The sequence below is a fragment of the Neofelis nebulosa genome, chromosome 6 (genome assembly GCF_028018385.1).
Source record: "Neofelis nebulosa isolate mNeoNeb1 chromosome 6, mNeoNeb1.pri, whole genome shotgun sequence".
Taxonomy (NCBI): Eukaryota; Metazoa; Chordata; class Mammalia; order Carnivora; family Felidae; genus Neofelis; species Neofelis nebulosa.
This window is the reverse complement of record NC_080787.1, coordinates 53,959,394-53,982,483: the sequence shown is the minus strand read 5'-3', so window position 1 is coordinate 53,982,483 and position 23,090 is coordinate 53,959,394. Positions and strand designations below refer to the sequence as shown.

General features: G+C 41.8%; 2 protein-coding genes across 10 annotated transcripts in view; both read left to right on the top strand.

Annotated features, from left to right (window-relative positions):
- The first annotated feature begins 439 nt into the window (after positions 1 to 439).
- On the top strand, positions 440 to 22,536 carry LOC131514353 (uncharacterized). 7 transcript variants are annotated; one of them, XM_058734253.1, is made up of 4 exons: positions 630 to 740; positions 4,040 to 4,079; positions 5,166 to 5,249; positions 22,264 to 22,536. In XM_058734253.1, exons 3-4 carry the CDS (start codon positions 5,213 to 5,215, stop codon positions 22,404 to 22,406), a joined length of 180 nt encoding a protein of 59 aa, XP_058590236.1. In that variant the 5' UTR covers positions 630 to 740; positions 4,040 to 4,079; positions 5,166 to 5,212; the 3' UTR covers positions 22,407 to 22,536. The 7 variants fall into 7 exon arrangements, with proteins under 7 accessions (XP_058590242.1, XP_058590236.1, XP_058590237.1 ...); XM_058734254.1 differs by having other exon boundaries at positions 4,040 to 4,252; XM_058734255.1 differs by lacking the exon at positions 630 to 740 and adding an exon at positions 2,439 to 3,549.
- The window catches only part of CILK1 (ciliogenesis associated kinase 1), a 37,322-nt gene continuing 36,661 nt past the window's right edge, over positions 22,430 to 23,090 (top strand). For 2 of the 3 annotated variants that reach the window (XR_009263036.1, XM_058734250.1), the window contains exon 1: positions 22,430 to 22,536. Coding sequence is in view for 1 of the 3 variants with exons in the window: in XM_058734250.1 (XP_058590233.1) it covers positions 22,436 to 22,536 (101 nt within the window). In the remaining 2 variants the exon portion in view is untranslated. The remainder of the gene's footprint in view (positions 22,537 to 23,090) is intronic. The other variant, XM_058734252.1, reaches the window with a different exon arrangement.

Here is a 23,090-nt window from a genome sequence, read left to right as displayed (position 1 = left end):
TAAAAGCTCTCCAAGTTCAAATGAATGCTAACAAGCAACCCGTTGCGTTTTTATTTCAAAACATTTTTTATTGATGTAAAGTATAACACAATCTTCCATCTTAACCATTTTGGAGTGTACATTTCAGTGGCACTGATTTCATTCACAATGTCGTGCATCCCCGGTTATGTTTTTTTAAACCGGGCAAACGTTTTCACCATGATTACCTGTAATGAAGTGTTCTCAGAACCTCTGTCCACGGCCTTCGTTTCTAAATCTTGATCCCTGATGCACAGACGTGCAACAAGGAGAGCGTGTGGAGCTGGGCGGGGGGACACACGGGTGGTCAGCGGACCGCAGGGATCCCTGGGCTTGGTCCGCCCCGGCGAGGAGCGCGGCGCGGCACCTCGGCGCCCCCGGGCTGCCTGGACGCGGCGGTGCAGGGACGCGCAGGGCCAGCGAGGGGAGCTGCAGGGTAACTTTTCCCAGGGAAAGCGGCCGGTCGTCCCCACTAGAAGCCTCCCTGCCTTTTGTTTGTTTTCCAGCCGGAGGCTGGAGAGCGGCCGGGTTCCTGCTGCTCCACCATGCGCCGCGCGGCCCGTTCGACTCGCCGGACCTCCCGGGCGTCCCTATACGGACCGCTCGGGCTGTCCTAGCAGGGATCGCCCCTACCCCCAGTTCCCGATCCGGCTGCTGCGCCCCAGTCGCCGAGGAACTGCGCTCACCGCAGGGGCGGGCCCCCGCCTGTGTTCGCGGCGCCAGTAAGTGGGGCCGGGGATTTAGGGGCTTCTGCTAGGCGACCTGTCACTGGGGATGAAGCAGTGGAACTGCGGAGGGACCCCGGCGCCGGGGCCTCCGCGAGGGGCTGGAAGGAGAGGGAGAGGCTAATGGGCTGTAGTTTCTCTCCGCGGTCATGTGGCTCTTTCCCTCTTGGCATGGAAACTCCGGGTTGCTCCGACTCTGGAAGATTTTGATGGGTGTTTACCTTTCGGTGTTAAAGAGAGAAAAGACCTTGCCCGATTTTAAGCCTCTTTAGTAGGATGTGGGGGACTTGCTGTTGGAATTTTCCTGACTAGGCCCGTGGCTGTCCCACAAGGGGGTCTGAGCCAGAATCTTCACACATTTATGTGCAACCATTTTTCACCGGGTTTCTTTCTGCTCTGATTTCTTCTTACTACCCTGAGTAGATATTAGGAGAGTGATGTTGAAGGATTTTCCAGAGCAACCGTTTCTTTTGGAATATACCTTTTAAAGTCTGACTTTGACACTAACATAGAGGGCTTTTACTTTAAATATAAAAGTAGTTGAAAACGTCATTCTGCAGAAAAGAGTACTCATTTCTACTTACAATTAAGTAAAGATCTGCTTTTGCTAAAGCTGGGCCAGGCTGAGAAAATACTGCCTTGAATTTTGCATGCAAGTCTAGATTTCTCCAAGGTATTGTTTTTTTTATTTTGGCCTGTAACACTCTTTGTAGCGATAGAAGTTTGATAGCTACAGTTTTCATGTCTCATTTTCCAGTGAGTAGGCTTTCAGGATGTGCCCCAACAGTGAATTGTACTCTTGCTGAATGTACAATTAAAATGAGCTTGAAATTTGTGTAGTCAACATGTAAATTATTAAGAAGAATTTGTGTCTGAACCATATGCTAGCTGTACTAGGAGTTAATGTATGCATAAATATGCACATTTGAAATAGTTTCTGGACAAAGCGCTGTGATTTGGTAAAGAATCTTTAATCCCTTCCTATCTATTTGAGGATCATTAATTGTAAAATACTAGGAAGTGGGTATAGAAATGAAAGCATTGCTGTGATCCTCTATTTAAAATGATATCCTGTACCACTGCCCCCTCCGTAAGATATATGGCCCCCTACAGTGACCCTGCCCACTTTTTGTTTTCCTCTGTCCACTTTGCCTTGCCCTCCTCCAAAGTCAGGAGTGGGCAGCCACATTTCTTAATGAGATCAGTTTCGTTTTAGATGATGGAGGGATGTGTTGGAGGGTTGATGGAGCCTGTCTGAGGAGGCAGAGGTCTCTGCTCCTTGCCAAGGGAACTCAGCATTTAGCCAGAGAAGTGGTTTTTCTCACTGAAATTTCTTACCTACAGTCAATTCATAAACGACTTGCCAGGATAAAGAACAGGTCTTTTGGAGTTTTGTTGACTGTTCAACATCATCAAAGCTCTTTTTATACTTTCATTGTTTGTTTTATTCGTAGCACTTTTTGAGGTTCCCAGTAAAGGTGGAAATCATGTCAGTCTTGAACCTTTGGAATTATCTTTATCTTTTCCTTCATTTCCTTCAGCCTCTGTATCAATGAGTCACCAAGACCTTTGAAATGTGATTTGTTCAGATCCCTCCCTCCATGTTGTTATCCAGAACCTCACCCTTCCTCTCCTGCAGACTGGAGCAGTCACTTAACTGGCAGTCCAAGCAAGCCTGGCTCTTAGTAAGTCCTCAGTAAATGTTTGCTGAATAAACCAATGAATGAATGAATGAGATGTTCCCCTTTCTGGTCTCTTCAGCATTTGCTGTCCATCTAATTTTTTTTAACTATCACTTCGACTCTCTCCTTGCCTTGCAACCTTCAGTTCCTCTCCATTTGCTATCTCAAATAATTTGCCTGATTTTTCAAGGCTTTCATAATCAGGCCTCACCCCTCCTATCTAAATCCTATTTTCAGTTCACTGTAGATCCATGTGCTCTATGCAGTTTGGTCTTGCTGCCCTGCTAAGGGGGCCAGGCTCATTCCCACTGCAGTGTCAAGGCTCACACTGCTCTCCTAGAAACTCCCTCCCTCCTCCCCACTCTCCCATGCAAGTCTTACCCACCCTCTGAGGAGGAGACCAGCTCTCCTTCTTACCTAATGTCTTCTCTAGCTACTCACTCCTCTTCTCTTTCTTTAAAGTCTTAAGATTCTTGTTTGTTAATTCTTCATTATATTGGCTGTATTGATCTCTAATTGGTTTAGGTTATTTTAAGCCTCTTTAGGGCAGAAGCCATAGTTTATGCGTGGTGACGTGGTGTCCTGGGCTTTGGAGTCAGGCAGAATTGAGGTCAGGGCCTGACTCCACTTATTACTCACGTGGCCTTGTGGGATACTCCTAGCATTTGAAAGGGGAAATGCCTTCCCCAGCATGTGGTGGTGCAAAGATGCCCTATGGTGCCTCAACAGTGCCTGACATACACTTAACTAAAATCTGCCCATCCCTCACAGTGACTCAAAGGGGCCTGAACATGTAGCACCTATTTGGTAGGTATTTGTTGACTGGCTTGTAGTAGACTACAAGTCATGGCTCAGAGGACACGGCGACCATGCGGTGAATCCTCCGTGAGTGTTATCCTGCCCTTACTTAACATGGCTTGAGCTGAGGTTATCCCTGGCTGCAGCTCTGCTTCTGGGATCTGTTGCTGTTTTTCCATCTGAACCTTGCCAGGAACACTACTGCCTTCTAGTTTGTTTGTTTGTTTTTCTCTCACAGGGTCTCTTGCGGAAAGCGCCTCCGTTTCATTTTGCAGGACCTTGCTGAGTTGGAGTGTATCTAGCCCTTCTTTGTTTCTGCATGTGGGGTATGTGTGAGTGTCTCTATTTGCGGCAGGACTGCTTCCATGGTGCTTTCTTGGCAGAATTCTGGGTACAGTGACCCTTCTGTGGATGTTGACCCCTCAGCCTGTGAGTAGGGTCTCACTGAACTGTAAATTCTCTCATTGGCAGGCTTTGCCAACCACAGCATCCTGAGAGGGGCCCTATGAGTAGAGAATTAGAAGGACCTCAGATGTGGTTGATGTGGTTGGCTGGGATTGTGCACAGAGGTGTGCACGGGATGACTGACACACACACACACACACACACGTGTTGTTTGGGGGTACGGTGCAACTGTATCATAGGTTGTGACTGTGCTCACCTTGAAACAGTTCTGACTTTCTTATCAATACACAGGTGTTCTAGAAAGTTACCTTATAAAAACAGTTGGGTAAAGCAAACTATTTTGTGGGGCGAATTGCATTCAAATGCTGTGTGTTTATGGCAGGAAGAAATCAGAAATGTCTTTACTTGCAGCCAAAGAAATGAAAGAAGAAACACAGGTCTTCTCAAGATGGTAAGGAAAGTTGATGTGGGCATTCACGCTCAATCCCTCTTCTCCTGGTGAGGTGCTGTGTGATGGTGGGAAAATACTACTATTCAGCTGATCCTAGGGAATTACTCAGTCCAAGCGGAAAGCTTCCATTCCTGATTTCCTTGCAGGGAAACTGAAATGTCCTTGCACAGTGAGTAAGTGCCTGACTCGCTGCTTTGTAAGTCGGGAACCTTCATAGAAAGAGTGCTTGTGGTGGGGCTTACCTGTGCAGGTGGAATCAAACCCTATGTGTGTTGACCTGTGAGGTTGTCTCAGAGTTTGAAGAAAGTACATCTTTGGAAGTCTGCCTTCTTTTTTTAAATATGTGGTTCAGGATTAACAATATATACTTTCTACAAAAGGGGAAATGGGGAGCATTTGATATATCATTAATAAATTCTTAAAACACTTCTTATATTCACACATTAAAAAGTATGCTAGTCTGGAGCACCTGGATGAGTCAGTCAGTTGAGCATCCGACTCGATTTTGGCTTATGTCATGATCCCATGGTTGTGGGATCAAGCCCCACATCGGGCTCTGCAGTGAGCATGGAGCCTGCTGTAGATTCTCTCTCTTTCCCTTTGCCCCTGTCCCCTGCTCACTCTCTCTCTCTCTAAAATGAAGGTGAAAAAAAAGTTATAAAAGTATGCTACTCTGAAGATAACCAAGATTCTATTCGTAGTAATGAGGTCTCAAGATCTCATTGGTAAAGTGAGAGTATTGCATAATCATTAAGGTCCCATATAGGAAAAGAAAATCTAATTCTGTAGTCTAAAATTCCCTCAACCTTAAGCTGTGTCTATGATCTTAGCATTCAATCTATAGTAATTAGTATTGGGTTATATATTATCTTACTTTAAATTTTTCCTGAATTTTAAGTTTGTCACCTTAACTCAATTTTTTTAAGTGAAAGGACCATGACAGTACCTCACATTTCCTTTGATATGTTTTCCCCCACACCTGGGGCTGTGAGTAGCCACTTGATAAATGTGCAGTGATGGCCAGGAACTTGTGAGAGCCCCATATTTCTGAGGAAAGATCAATGTGAGTCATATTTTACCTTGTAGGTGTAATACGACCTGTGAGGAAGTGCTGATAACATGTGACTGCCCTCATGGTTACTATGAAAGATAATGGCCCAGAGCCAGAAGGTAAAGTATTATGGTATAACGTCCCACTACTATTTGACAATATTGTGAAAGTTACTCACTGCATGAGTAATAATAATAATAAGTAATAATTAATGATTTTGGCCTCTTGGACACTGCCTTTGCTCTGAAAGTCAATTTATTAAATTTTGATTTAACATAGGCAAAACTGAGAAAATAAAGATAACATATTTCTACGTGTTATCTTAGCTGTTAAAAAGCAAATGTTTTCTCAAATTTGTGTAAAAATTTTTAGGAGGATTCATAATTTTCATGCCCTGGCCCCCATGTTATTGTCCAATTTTTCAAAGGAGGGGCACAAGGGGATGGGACAGCCGTGGACGTGGGGTTGGTGGTACAGGAAAATCACCAATAGTCACAATTACCCTTTACAGACCCATCATGTGCTCATTTCATTAATTTATTCATTCAACAAATGTTTGTTGTGAGCAGCTGTTTGTGCCAGCTGCATGCCAGGTACACGTCTAGGTGCTGGGCATGTAGTTATGAACATAATAAAACTTCTGCCCACAAAGTGCTTATATTCTCGGATATGTGGATCTTGAGAAACTTAACAGAAGACCATGGGGGAGGGGAAGGGGAAAAATAAAGTTACAAACAGAGAGGGAGGGAGGCAAACCATAAGAGACTCTTAAATACAGAGAACAAACTGAGGGTTGATGGGGGGTGGGGGAGAGGGGAAAGTGGGTGATGGGCCTTGAGGAGGGCACTTGTTGGGATGAGCACTGGGTGTTGTATGGAAACCAATCTGACAATAAATTATATTTTAAAAAAATTTTTAATTAAAAAGCGCTTATATTCTCAGGATGAACACAATTTGTGTGAGCCACCCTGTAATCCAAGGGTACTCGAGGCGTTATTGGGGAGAGTACTTAAAATGTTTATGTGCAGATTTCCTGTTTCAGGGATAGAGAAGCTGTGCCTTGTAGTCATAGTCTGTCTGCTGCCTATTTTTTTAAATAGACTCTACTAGAACACAGCCCATTCATTTACGTATTGTCTGTGACCACTTTGGTGCTACCTGGGCAGAGTTGAGTGGTTGTGACAGAGACATAGCCCTCAACGCCTAAAATATTTACCAGCCCTTCACAGAAAACGTTTGCTGACCCCTGCTCTATTTTATTTTTATATTAAGCCTTTACCTCTTTCATCTGTGTTACTGATTGGTTTGTTGTGTATGACAGCGTAGCATCTTCTGTGGACTGAGGTCAGCTCCTGAGTTAAAGGTGCTGTAATATCTGCACAATACCTGTCATAAGTGACTTGTTCTCGTTCACTGCCCCCATCTGCTCCTCACCCTACCTCGCCCACCCTTCCATCCTGAGGTGGCAATCAGGCAGGCAGCTGGGGCCCGACTATCGCCACCCTCGATGGCCTTCTTGATTAAGCTTTGGGGACCATCCCCCAGCTCATCCACAGTGTCACACGAGTCAGGGTACAGTGATTCTTCCTCCAGCTCTTCAACATTTCACTCTTCCTTCAGTTCTTCACGGTCTGCATGAGCCACATACAACGACTTGTCCCAGTTTGAAAGTAACCTACAAGTGACTGAAGACTTTTTTTGGTTCAGGGCAGGGGCGCCCTTTGGTACCCTAGGAGAAGCAATGGGAAGTCATGGATCCTACTTGTGGTGTTAAGGACCCTGGTGCGTGAGAAGTTTTTTGCTCAGAAGTGGGATTGAAGGAGGAGACGGAGGGCGAGACTGGAATAGTTTCTGGGGAATAGCAGAGATACACCAGGTAGCTGATTTTCTTCTCCCTTCACTCCAGGTGATGCAGTAGCCAAAAGCATCTTTAATGCATTCCTTTGTCGAGGTAAAGGCAAGGCGGATTCCATGTAAAGAAGGCTCTTTTGGTCTTCTGGCTGCTGTCCCCAATGCAGAAAAAAGCACTATTCTAAGAGGCAAAGTACTTAGAAGACATTTTTGCTAAAATGAATATGAGCAGAAAGATTAGGCCCCAGAAAGAAAAATATAAACACAAATGTACTATTTTTAGTACCCTTTTAAAGTAAATTGACAACATTAACTCTTGTGAAGTTATGACACGTTTGAATATCAATACAATGTGTAATTACCTGAAGGATGAGGTAAAATGGAATTCCAAAGTGCCATGAGAAGGGCCATTTAATGATTTTGCACGTAATTCTGTTTTCCTCTGAGGATAGAAAGTTTTGGTGTAAAACGATTAAGGCTGAGGGAGAAAAGCTGCTCGGAGGGGTCTGAATTTAACATGGCTGGTAAACCACAACTGCCAGACAAGGCCAAGTTTGTGTACCGTTTTCTGTCTTCTTTCTTAAAAGAAAAAAATAGTAATTATTACATCAATTCAATGACTCTCAAGGTTTAAGAATAAAGAATGGACTACTATTGTCCCTGCACCTAGCCTGTTTTCCAGGCTGTGAATGAGCAGGGTACATGGTATGAGCTGCTGGCCACAAGCAGATGTTCTTGGCCTCCGCTGAGGATTGAAGCTGGAGGGAGGGAGGGAATTGGGGCGGATTGCAGGAAGGTTTTCCCCAATGTCACCTAACCAGAGAAACCATAACATTTGTTTCAGAGATTTGCTGGAACTCTGAAAGCAAAATAAGGCTGCATGTCTGTGTTAGTGGAGTACAGCCTTTCCCAAAGGCCGAAGGCCTGATCTGATGACACTGAGGGGGCCTTTCTGTGATTCTCTGAGAAGCACTGATTCCAGCATTGTGGTGGGAAAGCCCTGCCTTAGCCTTTCCATGGTATTTACTATTCTCCATTTCAGAATTTCGCAGCATTTGTGGTCAGGTCAATTTGATTATCATTAATTTGCACATGAAGAAATAGCACTATGTTTGGAGATACTTACCAAGGGTGGTACAGGAAATAAATAGCAAAGACTAAAATTAAACTTTTGACCAGTCAAACAATGAGTACCTACTGTATGCAAGTGGAATGTGAGGTGTGAGGCCACAGAGATGAAGGAAGCATGGTGAGTGTTCCAGCTGATGCAGAGGGCAGGCTTGCATGTCACAGATCCCAGGGAGAGGCTAGCAATGAGGTGGGGACAGGATGCTGTTGTAGCTGGGGGAAAGAGCCATTAGCTGTGTCTCTTATTGCAGGTTGGGACAGGAGGCTCTTGAGGTGCTGTTTGAGCTGGACTGAGAGGGAAGGAAAGGAGTAGATTCTGATTTGGGGGGCCTGGCTGAGTCAGTAGAGCACTGTCTTCTGAAAGAATGTCATGTAGCATGCAGGGTCCCTCTGGTCTACTACCTTCCCTTTGCTAGCTTTTACATGGGTGACAGGAAACGTGGAAACATTGGTCATTTTTTTTAAGTTTATTTATTTTTGAGAGAGAGAGAGAGAGAGAGAGACCCCAAGTGGGGGAGGGGTAAAGAGAGCGAGGGAGACAGAGGATCCAAAGTGGGCTCCATGCTGACAGCAGAGAGCCTGACACAGGGCTCTCCCAATGTGAGGCTTAAACTCACGAGAGGTGAGGTTACGACCTAAGCCAAAGTCAGACGCTCAACCAACTGAGCCACTCAGGCGCCCCAGTCCTTTTTTTTCTAAGACAAAAACTAACTTGAATCCTTACACAGGGTCACAGAATCACTGATCATTAGAGAGGGAAAACCACCTCATTTCATCATGAGTCAGTTCAACATCCCGATTTCACAGAAAGTAAACCCAAGGATCAAGAGGTACTCCAAGTCACAGGGTTGGTGCCTGTGACCCTACCCATGTGATCTGGACGAGGTGGAGGAAACTAACTGAGAGCACTAATCTAAGTGATTAAACAGCTGTCTTACAGATGATGTATACTTCATACACCATTCTCTTTGTATACTCTTCTCCTTTATTATGTATTCTGTAAAAGAAAACCAAGAAATCAGACTCAGAAGATACTGGGCCTGCATCAAATAGTGTTATGGGAAAAAGACTTCTGTTTAGTGTTCATTAGAAGACTGGATGTGTTGCAAAAAAATGAGGGTGTCAAGGGCATCTCAGCTTTAGCCAGAATAATGGTTTGGGGCAATCTACAATATGTGACATAGTCACAGAAAAATTATTCTGTTTGAATTAAAAAGAGGATTTTTAAATAGAGCACTAAATGATCCCAACAACAGTAACTTTGACTAAGTGGTGTGAGCATGGTTAAGTGGTCAAGGTTTCTTATCCCAGGTGGGTCCCAAGTTAAAAGCAAAGGATGACTCCTGATACCAGGTTTAAAAACCCAAGGAGGGAGTGCCTGGCTGGCTTAGTGGAGCATCTAACTCTTGATTTGGGGGTCATGAGTTCAAGCCCCATGTTTGCTGTAAAGATTACATACGTACAGCTACACATACATTCAATAATAATAATAATAATAAAAACCTTTCCTTAAAAAAAAACAAAAACAAGACACAAAACCCCAAGGAGAAGGTGATTATTCTGCAGGACAGGTGAAGACATTCAAACATTATTACATCATTTGCTATTTAAAAGCATTCAACAAGCCTGTGAGCCCAGAGTCTATGTGACGATGCATTTGAGTTGAAAGTGGGATCCAGTCCCTCTTTATCTGCATCCACTTTGCCTCCATTGTAGACAGTTGGTGCTGGGGAGGTCCCTGCTGGGTTCGCTGATGTTTGATTGCAGAATGAGGCCACCTAGAGCATGGCGACATCACTGGTTTCCGTATTTGGACTTTGAGCTACAAAGTACTTCTAATTCCTCCCATTCTCAGATCCTCAAAAGGTTTCATGATCTTTAGATCTTCTGCAACCTTACTTTTGAGTTTGGTACAGTCAGCCTGGGTTCCTATCTTAGCTCTATCACTTACCAGTTACATAACCTTGGACAAGTCACTTATGTCTCAGTTTCCTGATCTAGAAAATTGGGGGGAGAGAGAATGATGGTAATAGTACTATGGACAAGTTGCTTGTGCCTCAGTTTCCTTATCTGTAAAATAGGGATAATAATAATAGTGTCTATGGATAGAGTTGTGAGATTTGAATGCACTAATATATGTAAAGCACTCATAATAATACTATACACATGCTAAGTATTTAAATTATTATTGTTACTGCCCTTTTGGCTTCATTGATATATTAGGAGGCTAAGTGTGGCTTAGTTACAAGTGCTTTATCCAAATTAATTCTTGGAGTCCGAGCAGTATTTGGAGCACTGCTCATCATCGGGTTAGCCGATTCCCACGTTAAAGATGCGTGGCTGCATTCCTTTCACTACTACGGCAGTCAGTACTGGGAGCTGTGAATTCAAATTCTGTCAGAGGCAGAGGAAGAAATGTAGAAGACTCAGGAAAGCTGGGTATGTGCTTGTTAAACAGGAAAGGAATTGCTCTTCTCTTTTTAAAAAAAAAATTTTTTTTTCTTCTCCAGTTTTTCTTCAAATGTGGCAGTTCGGGGCGGGGGGGGTGCCTCATGTGGTTCAGGCTAGTTTTTACTTTGTCTCTTTCAACAGAGGTACAGGAACAGAGAAATATTTTTCTACCAGTAACCGAGTGGTGTGAAGTTACAAAAATATATGACAACTAAAAATATTGGCAATCTATGTGGTATCCATTTTAGGGACAACAGGCAAGATGGGGACGGTGATGAGCATGGGGACCCTTGTCAAGTCTAAAAGGATGGTGACATTTCTCTAGCTACTTATTACCATAGAAGGCTAAGGATCCCGTGTTATTAGCTCTTCAGTTTTTCCAGAGAAACCCCAAATCTCATTTTTATATTAGAATTCCTATTTTTATTATTATTTTTTAATGTTTATTTATTTTGAGAGAGAGAGAGAGAGTGCATGCATATGAGGTGTGGAGGGGCAGAGAAGGGGGGAGGTGAATCCCAAGCAGGCTCCAGCCCCAGCATGGAGCTCCACGTGGGGCTTAATCTCACAACCCTGGGATCCAAGATCTGAACCAAAATCAAGGGTCAGACGTTAACCGATTGAGCCCCCAGGCGCCCGTAGAGCTCCTATTTTTATTTTTATTTTCAAAGTTTATTTACTTTGAGAGAGACAGAGAAAGCGAAAGTACAGGATAGGGGGAGAGAGAGAAAAAGAGACTACTGTCAGCACTGGGCCTGACTCAGAGCTCAAACCCACCAACCACAAGATCCTGACCTGAGCCAAAATCAAGAATCAGACGCTTAACCAACTGAGTGGCCCAGGGCTCCCCCCCCCCCCCATTTTTAAATGTAGCCTCAAAGCATACCTCTGAATTCAGTTCTCAGGCTGCTAGTTGGCAACCCCTGGTCCACACTTAGGAATCACCATATGCTAATGTCATATATTCAGGGATTTCAGTCAGCATTGTCAAGTCTTGTCCACTGTGCAAAATTAAAGAGAAATCCTCTCTGTATTTCAAAAAGGAACTCGTTGGGTAAGTAAGCACAGATTTCTCATCCCATTCCTAAAACATTCAACTTTGAATGAATGAAAAGCACTGCTCCATAATTCAGATGATTGTTTGAAAGGCTTGGAGACTTTTGTTGGAGAGTAGTAGACTAAATAAGATCCCCCAAAGATACCAGGTCTGTGAATGTTACCTTATATGGTAAAATAGACTGCAGATGTGTATTAAATTAAGGAATTTGAGGTGAGGGGGGTACCCTCAATGATCTGGGTGGGCGTAAATGCAAATACAAGTTCTTAAAGAAGCAGAGGGAGATTTGACACCACCCAGATGAGAAGGCAACATGACCACAGACTGGAGTGATGCATCCACAGCCAAGGAAGGCCAGCAGCCACCAGAAGCTGGAAGAAACCAGGAAGGGATTTCCCCTAGAGCTTCTGAAGGGAGTGCCTACACCTTGATCTCAGCCCACTGAGAAGCCCAGTACTGGTTTCAGACTCTGACATCCAGAACTGTAAGAGAATAAATTTCTGTTGCTTTAAGCCACCAGGGTACTATTATAGTAGTTTGTTACAACAGCCATGGGAAACTAATTCAGCTGATAAGGAAGAGTTTATATATATATATATATATATATATATATATATATATATATTTTTTTTTTTTTTTTTTTAAAACCTTTTTAAAGTTTATTTATGAGAGAGAGAGAGAGAGAGCATAAGCAGGGGAGGGGCAGAGAGAGAGGGAGACACAGAACCCGGAGGCTCCAGGCTCTGAGCTGTCAGCACAGAGCCTGACACGGGGCTTGAACTCACAAACCGGGAGATCATGACCTGAGCCGAAGTTGGACGCCCAACCGACCGAGCCACCCAGGCACCCCTATATATATTTTTAAAGGTTATTTTTTGTCAGCATATGGGTAAATGGCATGTCCTCAACAAGAGAAATTAGCCATTATTTAGAGATCAGTCGCCCAAAGCCTTAAGATTCCTTACCTGTGGTTCGCAAAGTGACTTCTTGTGCACCTATAGCATTCTTGTTGTCTCCACACTCCTCCTGGGAACCTACCCCAACCGCCATGTCTCCTGGTCATTGTGTACGTTCCACCTCCTAGTTACATGGGAAGGTCCTACAGGCCAGATCCTCCTCCCACAGCTCTTTGGATCTTATGTCTCAAAACTGAGCATAGTCCCTTGTGCATAATTTTTCACATGTGTGGTATTTTGTTGCTACTTTAACTTTTTGAGCATATTTCAGATATTCCTGTATATCTGAAATATTTGTATACTTCTTTATTTCTTAAGTTTATTTATTTATTTTGATAAATAAGTTTATTTATTTTTTTATTTCATTTATTTATTTGAGAGAGAGAGGCAGAGAGAGAATCCCGAGCAGGCTGCACGCTGCCAGCACAGACCCCAATGTGGGGCTCAATCCCACAAACGCTGAGGTCATGACCTGAGCTGAAACCAAGAGGTGGACACTCAACCAACTGAGCCACCCAGGGGCCCCAATATGTGTATACTTCTATAAAAATATATATCTCATATATTTCTATGTTGTGCAACATAAATGTGGGTAAACCTCACAACCATGGAAAAGACAGTGCTTTGCCTTTTTATCAAGTTGTAAAAAATTGTAAAATTTTTACCAGTTGTAAAGAACTCAAAAGTAGAAACTGTCTTCTCCTTATGTACTGAGATCTCAATGGAATGACTTACAGACACTATGTTGTGGAGAAGAGCAGACATGATGGGCTTGAGGGGAATCAGAATGATACGACCATGATTTGTTTTCATACTGAGTTGAGTCAACTTGAGTTAGCTACAGTTTAAAAACATAGAGTAGTGCAGAGTGGCTTTTGTTCTAAATGAGCATTCCAAAACACTCAGTTAATAAAATACACTGAAGTACCAAACTTTTTATTTCACATATGCATTTTACACATTTGATGGTTGTCTTCTTTTTGTCACTTAATTTTTGTCAAGAACTGACTCTGTAGATGTAGCTGTCTCTCAAGCATCAAAGAGGAGTGTACAATACAAGCAGTCATTAGTATGTTGAAACTTCTTTCCTGTTAAGACTCAGACTGAGAGTTCTTGGATTTCCTTGGTTGCCTTTCACTTAAGCTCTGTTGTTCCATGCGGTAAGTTTCACTATTGGTAACATCCAGAGTGGGTCCCACGTGGGCATCAGAACGGTGTTGTCCATTGGGCCCTTATTAGAGGATTTACAGAATCTAGGTTTAGTTGCCAGCTATAGAGAATATTTATCTGGGAGCGCCATCTGCCTAAGTTGGAGGGACCTTCAAGGTCCAAGAGAAGTTGGGTTTGGATAAATCCTGGGGAGAAGAATCCTCAGTCCCAGCTGGCTAGTTGTGCAGGCAACTCTGAGTGACACCCAGGGCCATATTTGGACAGTCATGTTTGTTTCACCACAAGATTTGTAGTCATTTGTTCTTCCAGAATGGAAGCAGATCATGGTCGATGGAAAATAAACCTTAGGCTAGCAGAGAATTACTTCTTCTAATTTGTCTCCAGCTATATTCCTCTTTTAGTCTTAAAAACCATGCTAGCCACAGAAGTTCAAACTGTTGATTGATTAATCTACCACCTTCTGTATAGATAGAATTTTGTATGTGGCCTCTTAAGTCAGGGTAGCCTTAGTCTACTGTATCCAGAATGCTTTTGGCTGTACTCAATAGAATATCTAACATTGGCTTCAGCCACAAAGACCTTTAATTAGGTCATATAACAAGAAATTTAAAGCTGATATTTTCAGAGATCATATCATCATGGACTCAGCCTCCTCTTTCTTTCTTTTTATCCATTCTCAGCAGATTGGATTCTCATCTTTAGAGCTGATTTTTCATAGTCACTAGAAGGCTGTCTCAGCCCTAAACATTACAGTTTTATGCAACCATGTTAAAGGCAGAAACATAGGCCAGCCTCTTTGTCAATTGTCTTTATCTTTCCTTCTCAGAAGCCTTTCTGTTTCCCTTACCAGCTCACTTTCCTTTCCATCTTCTAAGTGGGAGCCATAGTTCCATTCCTAAACAAATTTTAGTGAGAAGTGGAACTGCTTTGCTTGGCTTAGACTGATCAGAGTTCATGCCCTGGGGCTGTGGTAGGTGGCTGCCATCCCTGATTATGTTGGATCCTGAATAAAATCAGGGTTTTGTAAATTAAGCGAGAAGGGGAACATTGCTATTGGGTAGATCAGCAATGGCATCTGCTGTCTCTCCCTTCTTTTTTCTACTGCATTGTCCATTGCCCTGTTGTTTTCCCAGAGCAGCAGTGGGGTTTTGTTCGGTTTCAGATTATGACATGAGTCATCATATTTGGGCCACCACAAAAATGGTGAACTGAAAATACTGATCTCAAATGTGTTTAACCAGTTCCTGCTGGGGTGTGCTCAGAATAGACTTTGGGTTGACTGATGCTTCTTGTGTAATGCTAATTTGAATAATACCACTGCATTTTTTTAGTATGGGAAATAATCCACTAGAGTAGAGACTAGAAGGCCAAGAGAATGGCCATGGTTCTGTTCTATGGATCCAGACATAGCGTAACTAATCCTTTTCTCTTATACCCCTTTGTACACTTGAAACTATGATCATGGCTTCCTAAGTCTCTTTCACTTCAAGTATTCTTTCTTCAACTACTCTTCTTGTGTGTTTATTTAGGCCCTTGATTGTGTTCTTCAATATCTCTCAAAGTTTGTCATCCAGAGTTGTGCAATGTATCAACCTTGTCTGAATGCTGTGCTCCTAATAAGAGCTCCAATAATGCATTGTCTTTGGAAAAAATAAAACCGCTTGTAGCTATCTATGGAGCATCTCCAGTGAGAGGTTTTGTACATACATCAAATTCAACACCTTAGAAAACAGACCCATTATTTCTGCACCTTGTCCGAGTAACACAAACACACATTCCCTACTCCAAACCCGTATCTCCTGTATCTGAGATTCATCCAGTCAGGGACCTTCGTTCAGGCCTTCAGCAGGTATCACCTGGACTACTGCAGACCCTCCAAACTAGTCTCTATGCTTCTAGTGTCTCTATCCTAACATCTGTTTGTTCTCCAGAGGGATCTTTCTCCAATCATTTCCCTGCTTGAAAGCCCTGGAGAGCTCCCCTCTGCAGAGTAAAGACCAAATTCCTGCATGACAAATATACCCCTTCTCTGCTGGGTCCTACCCTGAGTTTCTAGGCATTTCCTGCCATTTCCTTTACTGCCCTCCATGGTCTTTATGTCCTAACCCTATACTTCACAGCCTAGTTCCACATTAGAATCACCTGGAGAGCTTTCTTAACTACTGAAACTCATCCCCCCCCACCCCCGCCCCCGACCTCATTCCCTAGAGGTGGGGCCTGGGCATCTGTTATTTGTTAAAAGGTGATTCTAGGGGCACCTGGGTGGCTCAGTCAATTGAGCATCTGACTTCGGCTCAGGTCATGATCTTGTGGTTCGTGAGTTTGAGCCCCGTGTCGAGCTCTGTGGTGACAGCTCAGAGCCTGGAGCCTGCTTCGGATTCTGTGTCTCCCTCTCTCTCTGCCCCTACCCTGCTCGCATTCTCTCTCTCAAAAATAAACATTAATTAAAAAAATTTTTTAAAAGGTGATTCTAATGTTCAGCCAGGGATGGAACCACTAGGCATTTGCCCTCCTGTGAACACACCAAGGTCCCGTACCACCGACATTTCACACATAGCTTCCGCCATCTGTAATTCCTTTCTCTCCCTTTTCTGTATAACAAAACTTTGCTCATTCTTCAATATCTCCATACTACCTCTTCTCCAAAGGGTTGTCAGATCCCTCCCTCCACCCAGGAGTTGGTTGCTCTCTGTACCATATTCTCATAGTACTTTCTACATTTTTTTGGATCGTGTCTGTTGTTATTTAAGGAAAGACCCTTATCTTATCCATAATGTGCCCCTAAAGCCTTGCATAATGCTTTGCATCTTAGTAAAGGTTCAGTAAAATTGTACACTGTCAACCTGACATCAGTGCCTGAAGAGACACTAGTTTGACCCATTGTACAATCATTTATGTAATTACCTAAAATAATGTAAGATTAAAAAGCAGCTATCATGGCATGGTGAGAGTCAAATTTTGCTAGAGTAATTGAATTTTGTTCTATGATAATATGACAAACTATAACAAAGAGAAATTGTTAGGGTGGCCGTGTTAAATAAATGACTCTATCTTAACTTCACTCAAGTTCTTAATTCTTTCACAAACAGCTTTCTCAACGATAATCTAGGAAAGCACTATCCCAATCATACAATTTAATTGGATGAGGAAGTAGTAGGACACTAACTACCAAAGAAGGGCTTCTATGATTAATAATTTATAGATATGAATCAGTAGTATGACACCATTGCAAAAAAAAAAGTGGGGGAGAGCCCACGTGGTACTGGAATGTACATCATTATTAAGATTGGTCACCACAACTCATCAAGGGGAGGAGAAATGTGTGAGGATTCAGAGATGAATGCCAAAGATAATTAAAGGAGTGGAAAAAGGTCCTATGAGGAAAGGTTGCATAATTAAAGCACAAGAAGGCTGAGAGACACACATTGGATTACTAATTTCATGTCCACACATATTTTTGTGAGTTTCTTTATATCTGCAAAAAAACAAAGCATGAGGAAATTAGCTTAAATTAGAACAGGCAAGTTTTAGTTGGACATTAAGAAAAATATTCTATTTAATTGGATTATAAAATACAAATCTGATCATGTTATTCTCAAGTTAAAAAAAAAATAACTAATGCCCCACTGCCTCTAACTCAAAGCCTCCTTTTTTCTTTCTTTCTTTTTTTTAATAGAGCATGTGATTTATTAGCTGATATGTGACAAATCAAGGTACCAGTGATTTTTAGGAAGATGACATACAACAATGGTTTAGGAATTTTTATTTGTTGGAAATGAAATTATGAATGATGTAGAAATCATATATGTCATCAAAAATAGATGGAGACAAATATGAAAAAGGGGAAAACAAATGCAGAGTCAAAAATTGCCTATGTTGTGGTTCAAGTACTCTTTCTGTGTTATGTTGAGACACAGCCATGGTGTATGATAGTGTTCTAATAGGGGTTTTGTTTTTAATTTTTTTAGTGTTTATTTATTTTTGAGACAGAGAAAGACAGAGGGTGAACGGGGGAGGGTCAGAGAGAGGGAGACATAGAATCTGAAGCAGGCTCCAGGCTCCAAGCTGTCAACACAGAGCCCAGCGCGGGGCTTGAACTCACGGAGTGTGAGATCATGCCCTGAGCTGAAGTTGGATGCTTAACCGACTGAGCCACCCAGGCGCCCCTCTAATAGTAAGTTTTATTGAATAAATCTACATTTGTATGTTTTAAGCTGAAATAAAATGATTCCCTTCCTCTACCATTTTGAAGAGCACTTTTAAACTCCTAATGTAGAGTAATTTAAAACATACAGGAAGAAACTTGCAAGAATCGTACAAAGAAAACCCATATACCTTTACCCCAATTTACCTATTATTCACATTTTACCCCATTTGTTCCCTCTCTATACTCACACCCTTCCCTCTCACACACATAATATTTTTGTTCTACCCAGTGGAGAAGAAATTGCATACATCGTGGTCCTTTACTTATATATCCTTCAGGATGTATTTTCTAAAACTAACACTGTTCTTATAGAACCTCAGGACAAGCATCAACTTCAGGAAATGTAATACAGATGCAGTACTTTTACCTAATCTGTCATCTGTATTCCAGTCGTTTCCACTGATCCAATGACGTCCTCTGTAGTGCTTCCTTCTCCCCTAGTACAGAATCCAGTCGAAGCCTCTGTTTTTCAAAATGGCATCTGAGGCCCTCTACAAATAAAACTCTGGGGTTCTGTCTCTCCAGTTCCAAGCTCCCCACCCCCTCCCTCCCAGGTTGAAGCCCCTATGCCTTTGTTTCAGCTCTTTGGACTGCTAGAATGTCTTACCTAACAGAACACCTACTTTTCTTGTTTTTTTCAAGCTCCATCTTTTATGAAGACTTTGCTTATGCCCTCCTCAGCCCAGATGGAATTGACCTAGCTGGAAGCCAGGGGCAGGCTTTCTCTTTAACCCCTCCCACGTCCTGTACCTCAAACCTAAATGTTTTTGAAATACCTTAATGCATATTCATGAGTACATATCTGGGCCCACCCACCAGCCTCATCCCCTGCCATGAGACTAGGATCTTTGAAAAAAGGAACGATATTGTATATTCTTTGTATCCCCAGGCTTTAACATAGGGTCTATCATACAGAAGGTGCTTTATAAATATTTATCAATCAGCAATGGAATACATCACTATAAAGAGCTGCTGCAGGAAGTTGCAGGGAGTTTGATCCTGTAGCGCTTCAAGATGAAGGAAAATGCCCCTTTAACCAGGGGCCTTAAAATGGCTCTAGAGGGAGGGAAATGAGTTTGCGATGGGGGAAGCTTAATCTCAGAAAGCTCTCCAGTTATATGATAGAGTGTGGTGAAATCAGACATAACCTTTACATGTAAAGCTTCCTGAGGTCTTGCACAACCTTCACAAGAACGTAGACTGGTTTTTTTGGTTTTTTGTTTTTTTAACCCATCCCTTCATCTACCTCCCCTCTGGCAACCACAGTTTGTTCTCTATACTTAACAGTCTTTTTTGTTTGTCTCCTTTGTTTTGTTTTGTTTCGTTTCTTAAACTCCACATGTGAGTGAAATCATATGGTATTTGTCTTTCCCTGACTGACTTATTTCACTTAACATACTCTCTCGGTCCATCTATGTTGTTGCAAATGGCAAGGTTCATTCTTTTTTATGGCTGAGTACTATTCGTGTGTGTGTGTGTGTGTGTGTGTGTGTGTGTGTGTGTCACATCTTCTTTATCCATCAATCTATCAATGGACACTTGGGTTGCTTCCATATCTTGACTATTCTAAATAATGCTGCAATAAACATAGAGGTACATATATGTTTTTGAATTAGTGTTTTCTTTTTCTTTGGGTAAATACCCAGTAGTGCAGTTACTGGATCACATGGTAATTATATTTTTAATTTTTTGAGGAACCTCCATGCCACAGTGGCTACACCAGTTTGCATTCTCACTAATAGTGCATAGGGGTTCCTTTTTCTCCACATCCTCACTAACACTTGTTGTTTCTTTATTTTAGCCATCCTGACAGGTGTGAGGTGATATCTTGTATTTTTGACTTACAGGTCTCTGATGATGAGTGATACTGAGTATCTTTTCATGTGTCTGTTGGCCATCTGTAGGTCTTTTTTGGAAAAATGTCTATTCAGGCCCCTGCACATTTTTAATTGAATTATTTGTTTCTTTGGGGTTCAGTTGTATCAGTTCCTTATATATTTTGAACATTAACCCCTTATCAGATACATCATTTGCAAATATCTCCTCCCATTCAGTAGGTTGTAACCAGATTTATTTTTTAATATTTTATTTTATTAAAAAAAATTTTTAATGTAATCTCTACTCCCAACATAGGGCTCAAACTCACAATCCTCAGATCATGTGTCACATGCTCTATCAGCTGAGCCACCCAGGTGCCCCTGGATTTATTTTTAATTCTGAACTAATTTTAGATTTCCAGAAGAGTTGCAAAAAACAGTGCAGAGAATTCCTAGAAATCCTTCACTCATCTTCCCCTGATATTAATATCTTCCATAACCATAAAACAATGATCAAAACTAGGAAATTAGCATTGGCACTATGCTATTAACTAAACTACAGACCTTATTCAAATTTCACCAACTTTTCCACTAATGTCTTTTTTCTGTTCCAGGATCCAATTCAGGATCCCATATTGCATTTAGGTGTCATGTCTCTTTAATTGCCTCCAATCTGTGACAGTTCTTCAGCCTGTCCCTGCCTTTTATGATCTTGACACTTTTGAAGACTATTAGTCATTTGTTTGTAGAATGTCCCTCATTTTGGGTTTGTCTGAAGTTTTCCTATGAATAGATTGAAGTTCTGCATTTTTGGTAAGAATGCCACGGAAGCGATATGCCCTTCTCAAAGCATCATATCCAGAGTTCATGATGTCATAAGTTTTATTAATGGTTACATTGAATTTGATCACTTGGATAAGGAAGTTTTTGCTGGATTTTTCCTTATGGAGTTAATCATCTTTCCTTTTGGAGTTAGTGTCTTAAGAGATACTTTGAAACTATGCAAATATCCAGTTTCTCCTCAACCTTTCATTCACTAATAGTTGCATCCATCAGTGAATGTTGTCTGTAACAAATCTTACTGTGGTATTTACCTAATAGTGAATTTTTTATTTTCCTCTTTCCATCAACATTTATTCACTGGAATTCTTCTGGAAGGAGAAGCTGCATAGACTGGATTTAGGTGCAGAATGTCACATACTTCTAATCAGTATTCTCTGATCTTTTGGCTTCTCACTAATTAGTTTGACAGCTATAGGTTTTTTGTTTGTTTGTTTGTTTGTTTGTTTGTTTTTTAATACCTTTATTTTCAAGGTGCCTGGCTGGCTCAGTTGGTAGAGCATGTGACTCTTGATCTCAGGGTCATAAGTTCAAGCCCCATGTTGGGTGTAGAGCTTATATTAAAAAAACAACTTATTTTTATTTTGGCTTTTATATTTTATTAATGTTTACATAAAAGCATTGCAATCACTTATTACTACATATTCTCTATTACCAGGCAGACTGAATGACTCAATTTTATAAATTGAAAAATCAGTGATTTATTAAAGAAAACACAACTGAATGACTTTTTTTTTTTAAGTTTATTTATTTTGAGAGAGAGAGTGAGCCAGCATGAGCAAGGGAGGGACAGAGAGAAAGGGAGGGAGAGAATCCCAAGCAGGCTCCATGCTGTCAGCACAGAGCCCTGTGCAGGGCTCTATCTCACAGACTGAGATCATGACCTGAGCTGAGATCAAGAATCAAATGCTTAACTGACTGAGTCACCCAGGTGCCCCACAACCCAATGACTTTAAAAGGGCATACCCTACATATAGACCTTAAGAAATTAGTTGTTCTTTGTTTAGCTTCTGTACATCTAGTAGTAAAAATAATACTGTTGATGCCTAGCCACAAATAGTTCGTGGAGCACATGTAAGTTCCATATCAGGAGAGCTTTAATTTTAGCATTTCTTGGCTTTGTTACATTGGAAATCATAGCAGAATTACACAAAACACAGTATATTTAGTACTAAATCTGGACTAAATATACAGATTCTTGTAGCTCGGCAATTTTTGTCGACCATAGTTTTCATGCAGTGTTTGCCCACAGTGGCTGGTCAGCAGAAAAGCATTGAATTGGAACGGATTCATTTCTGAGTCAGTGACAAATTCACTTTCCAAGAATGGTATCTCTCATTTTGTAAAAATTGGAAAAGAGCATTATTTAGGCCAGAGGTTGGCCAACTTTTTCTGTAAAGGGCCAGATGATAACTACTTTAGGTTTTGTAGGCCATATAGTCTTTGTCACAACCACTCACCTCTGTTCTTGTGTGAATGCAGCTGTCGACAGTATGCAAGTAGGTGGCCATAACTGTGTTCCGATAAAACTTTATTTACAACAACAGGTGGCGGCCTGGGGGGTTATAGTTTGCTGACTCCTGATTTAGATGATAAAAATACACAAACTTAAAATGTACCTTAGCAATTACCCTTGTCTCTCATTTTTCTCTCCAGGCAGAAGACTGATCTTTGAAAATATGTATTTGGGAGATAGTCACGTTCTGTTGAATACCTTGTGCTGGTGCTGCCATCGAAAAATCTGGTTACACTCCGGGGAGGCCTGCTGCCTCTGCAGGACTGCACCGCCTCGGCCCTGAGATGAGTGTCCGGCCTGAGCGGGCACACCATGAATAGATACACAACGATCAAGCAACTTGGGGATGGAACCTATGGTTCCGTCCTACTGGGACGAAGCATTGAGTCTGGGGAGCTGATTGCTATTAAAAAGTAAGTTTTATTCTTCACTCGCATCAATTCATCCTCAACTATACATTGTCAACATCGTTTTAACTCCACCTTCTGCATTTCTCATCATTGCAAATTTTCTAAAGGTACGTGGATGGGAGGCATGGAGGAAAGTCTTAGACATTGATTTCTGTGGGCTCGATGACTGTTGGCCCTGGAATGCTCATGTCAAAGGTCTTAAACACATTCCTACTTTAGATTTGCATATGATGTGAGTACTTTTCCAGAGTGTCTTATATTGTGACATAGTAATGAGCAGGGTAAGAAATATTTTATTGGAAAGGAAACTGAAACCCTGAGAAGGACTTAATTTGGATCATTTACACAGGTAGCAGTCTGGGGACTACTGTCTTCACTTCCCCACCCCACTTGCCTTTTGCAATCTGAGTCCAGTCTCACTGTCTTAGTTATCTGTTGCTGCATAACAATTTACCCCAAGGATTTATGGTTTAAAACTATACACATTTATTATCTCACAGTTTCTGTGAGTCAGGAGTCTTGGCATGGTTTAGGTGAGTTCTTTAGAGTCTCTCATG

Excerpts from the sequence above, each read along its gene's own strand:
- LOC131514353 (XM_058734253.1), top strand. The coding sequence starts at position 5,213 with ATGGTTACTATGAAAGATAATGGCCCAGAGCCAGAAG. Across the intron at positions 5,250-22,263 it reads TAATGGCCCAGAGCCAGAAG|GCAGAAGACTGATCTTTGAA; the intron begins GTAAAGTATTAT and ends TTTTCTCTCCAG.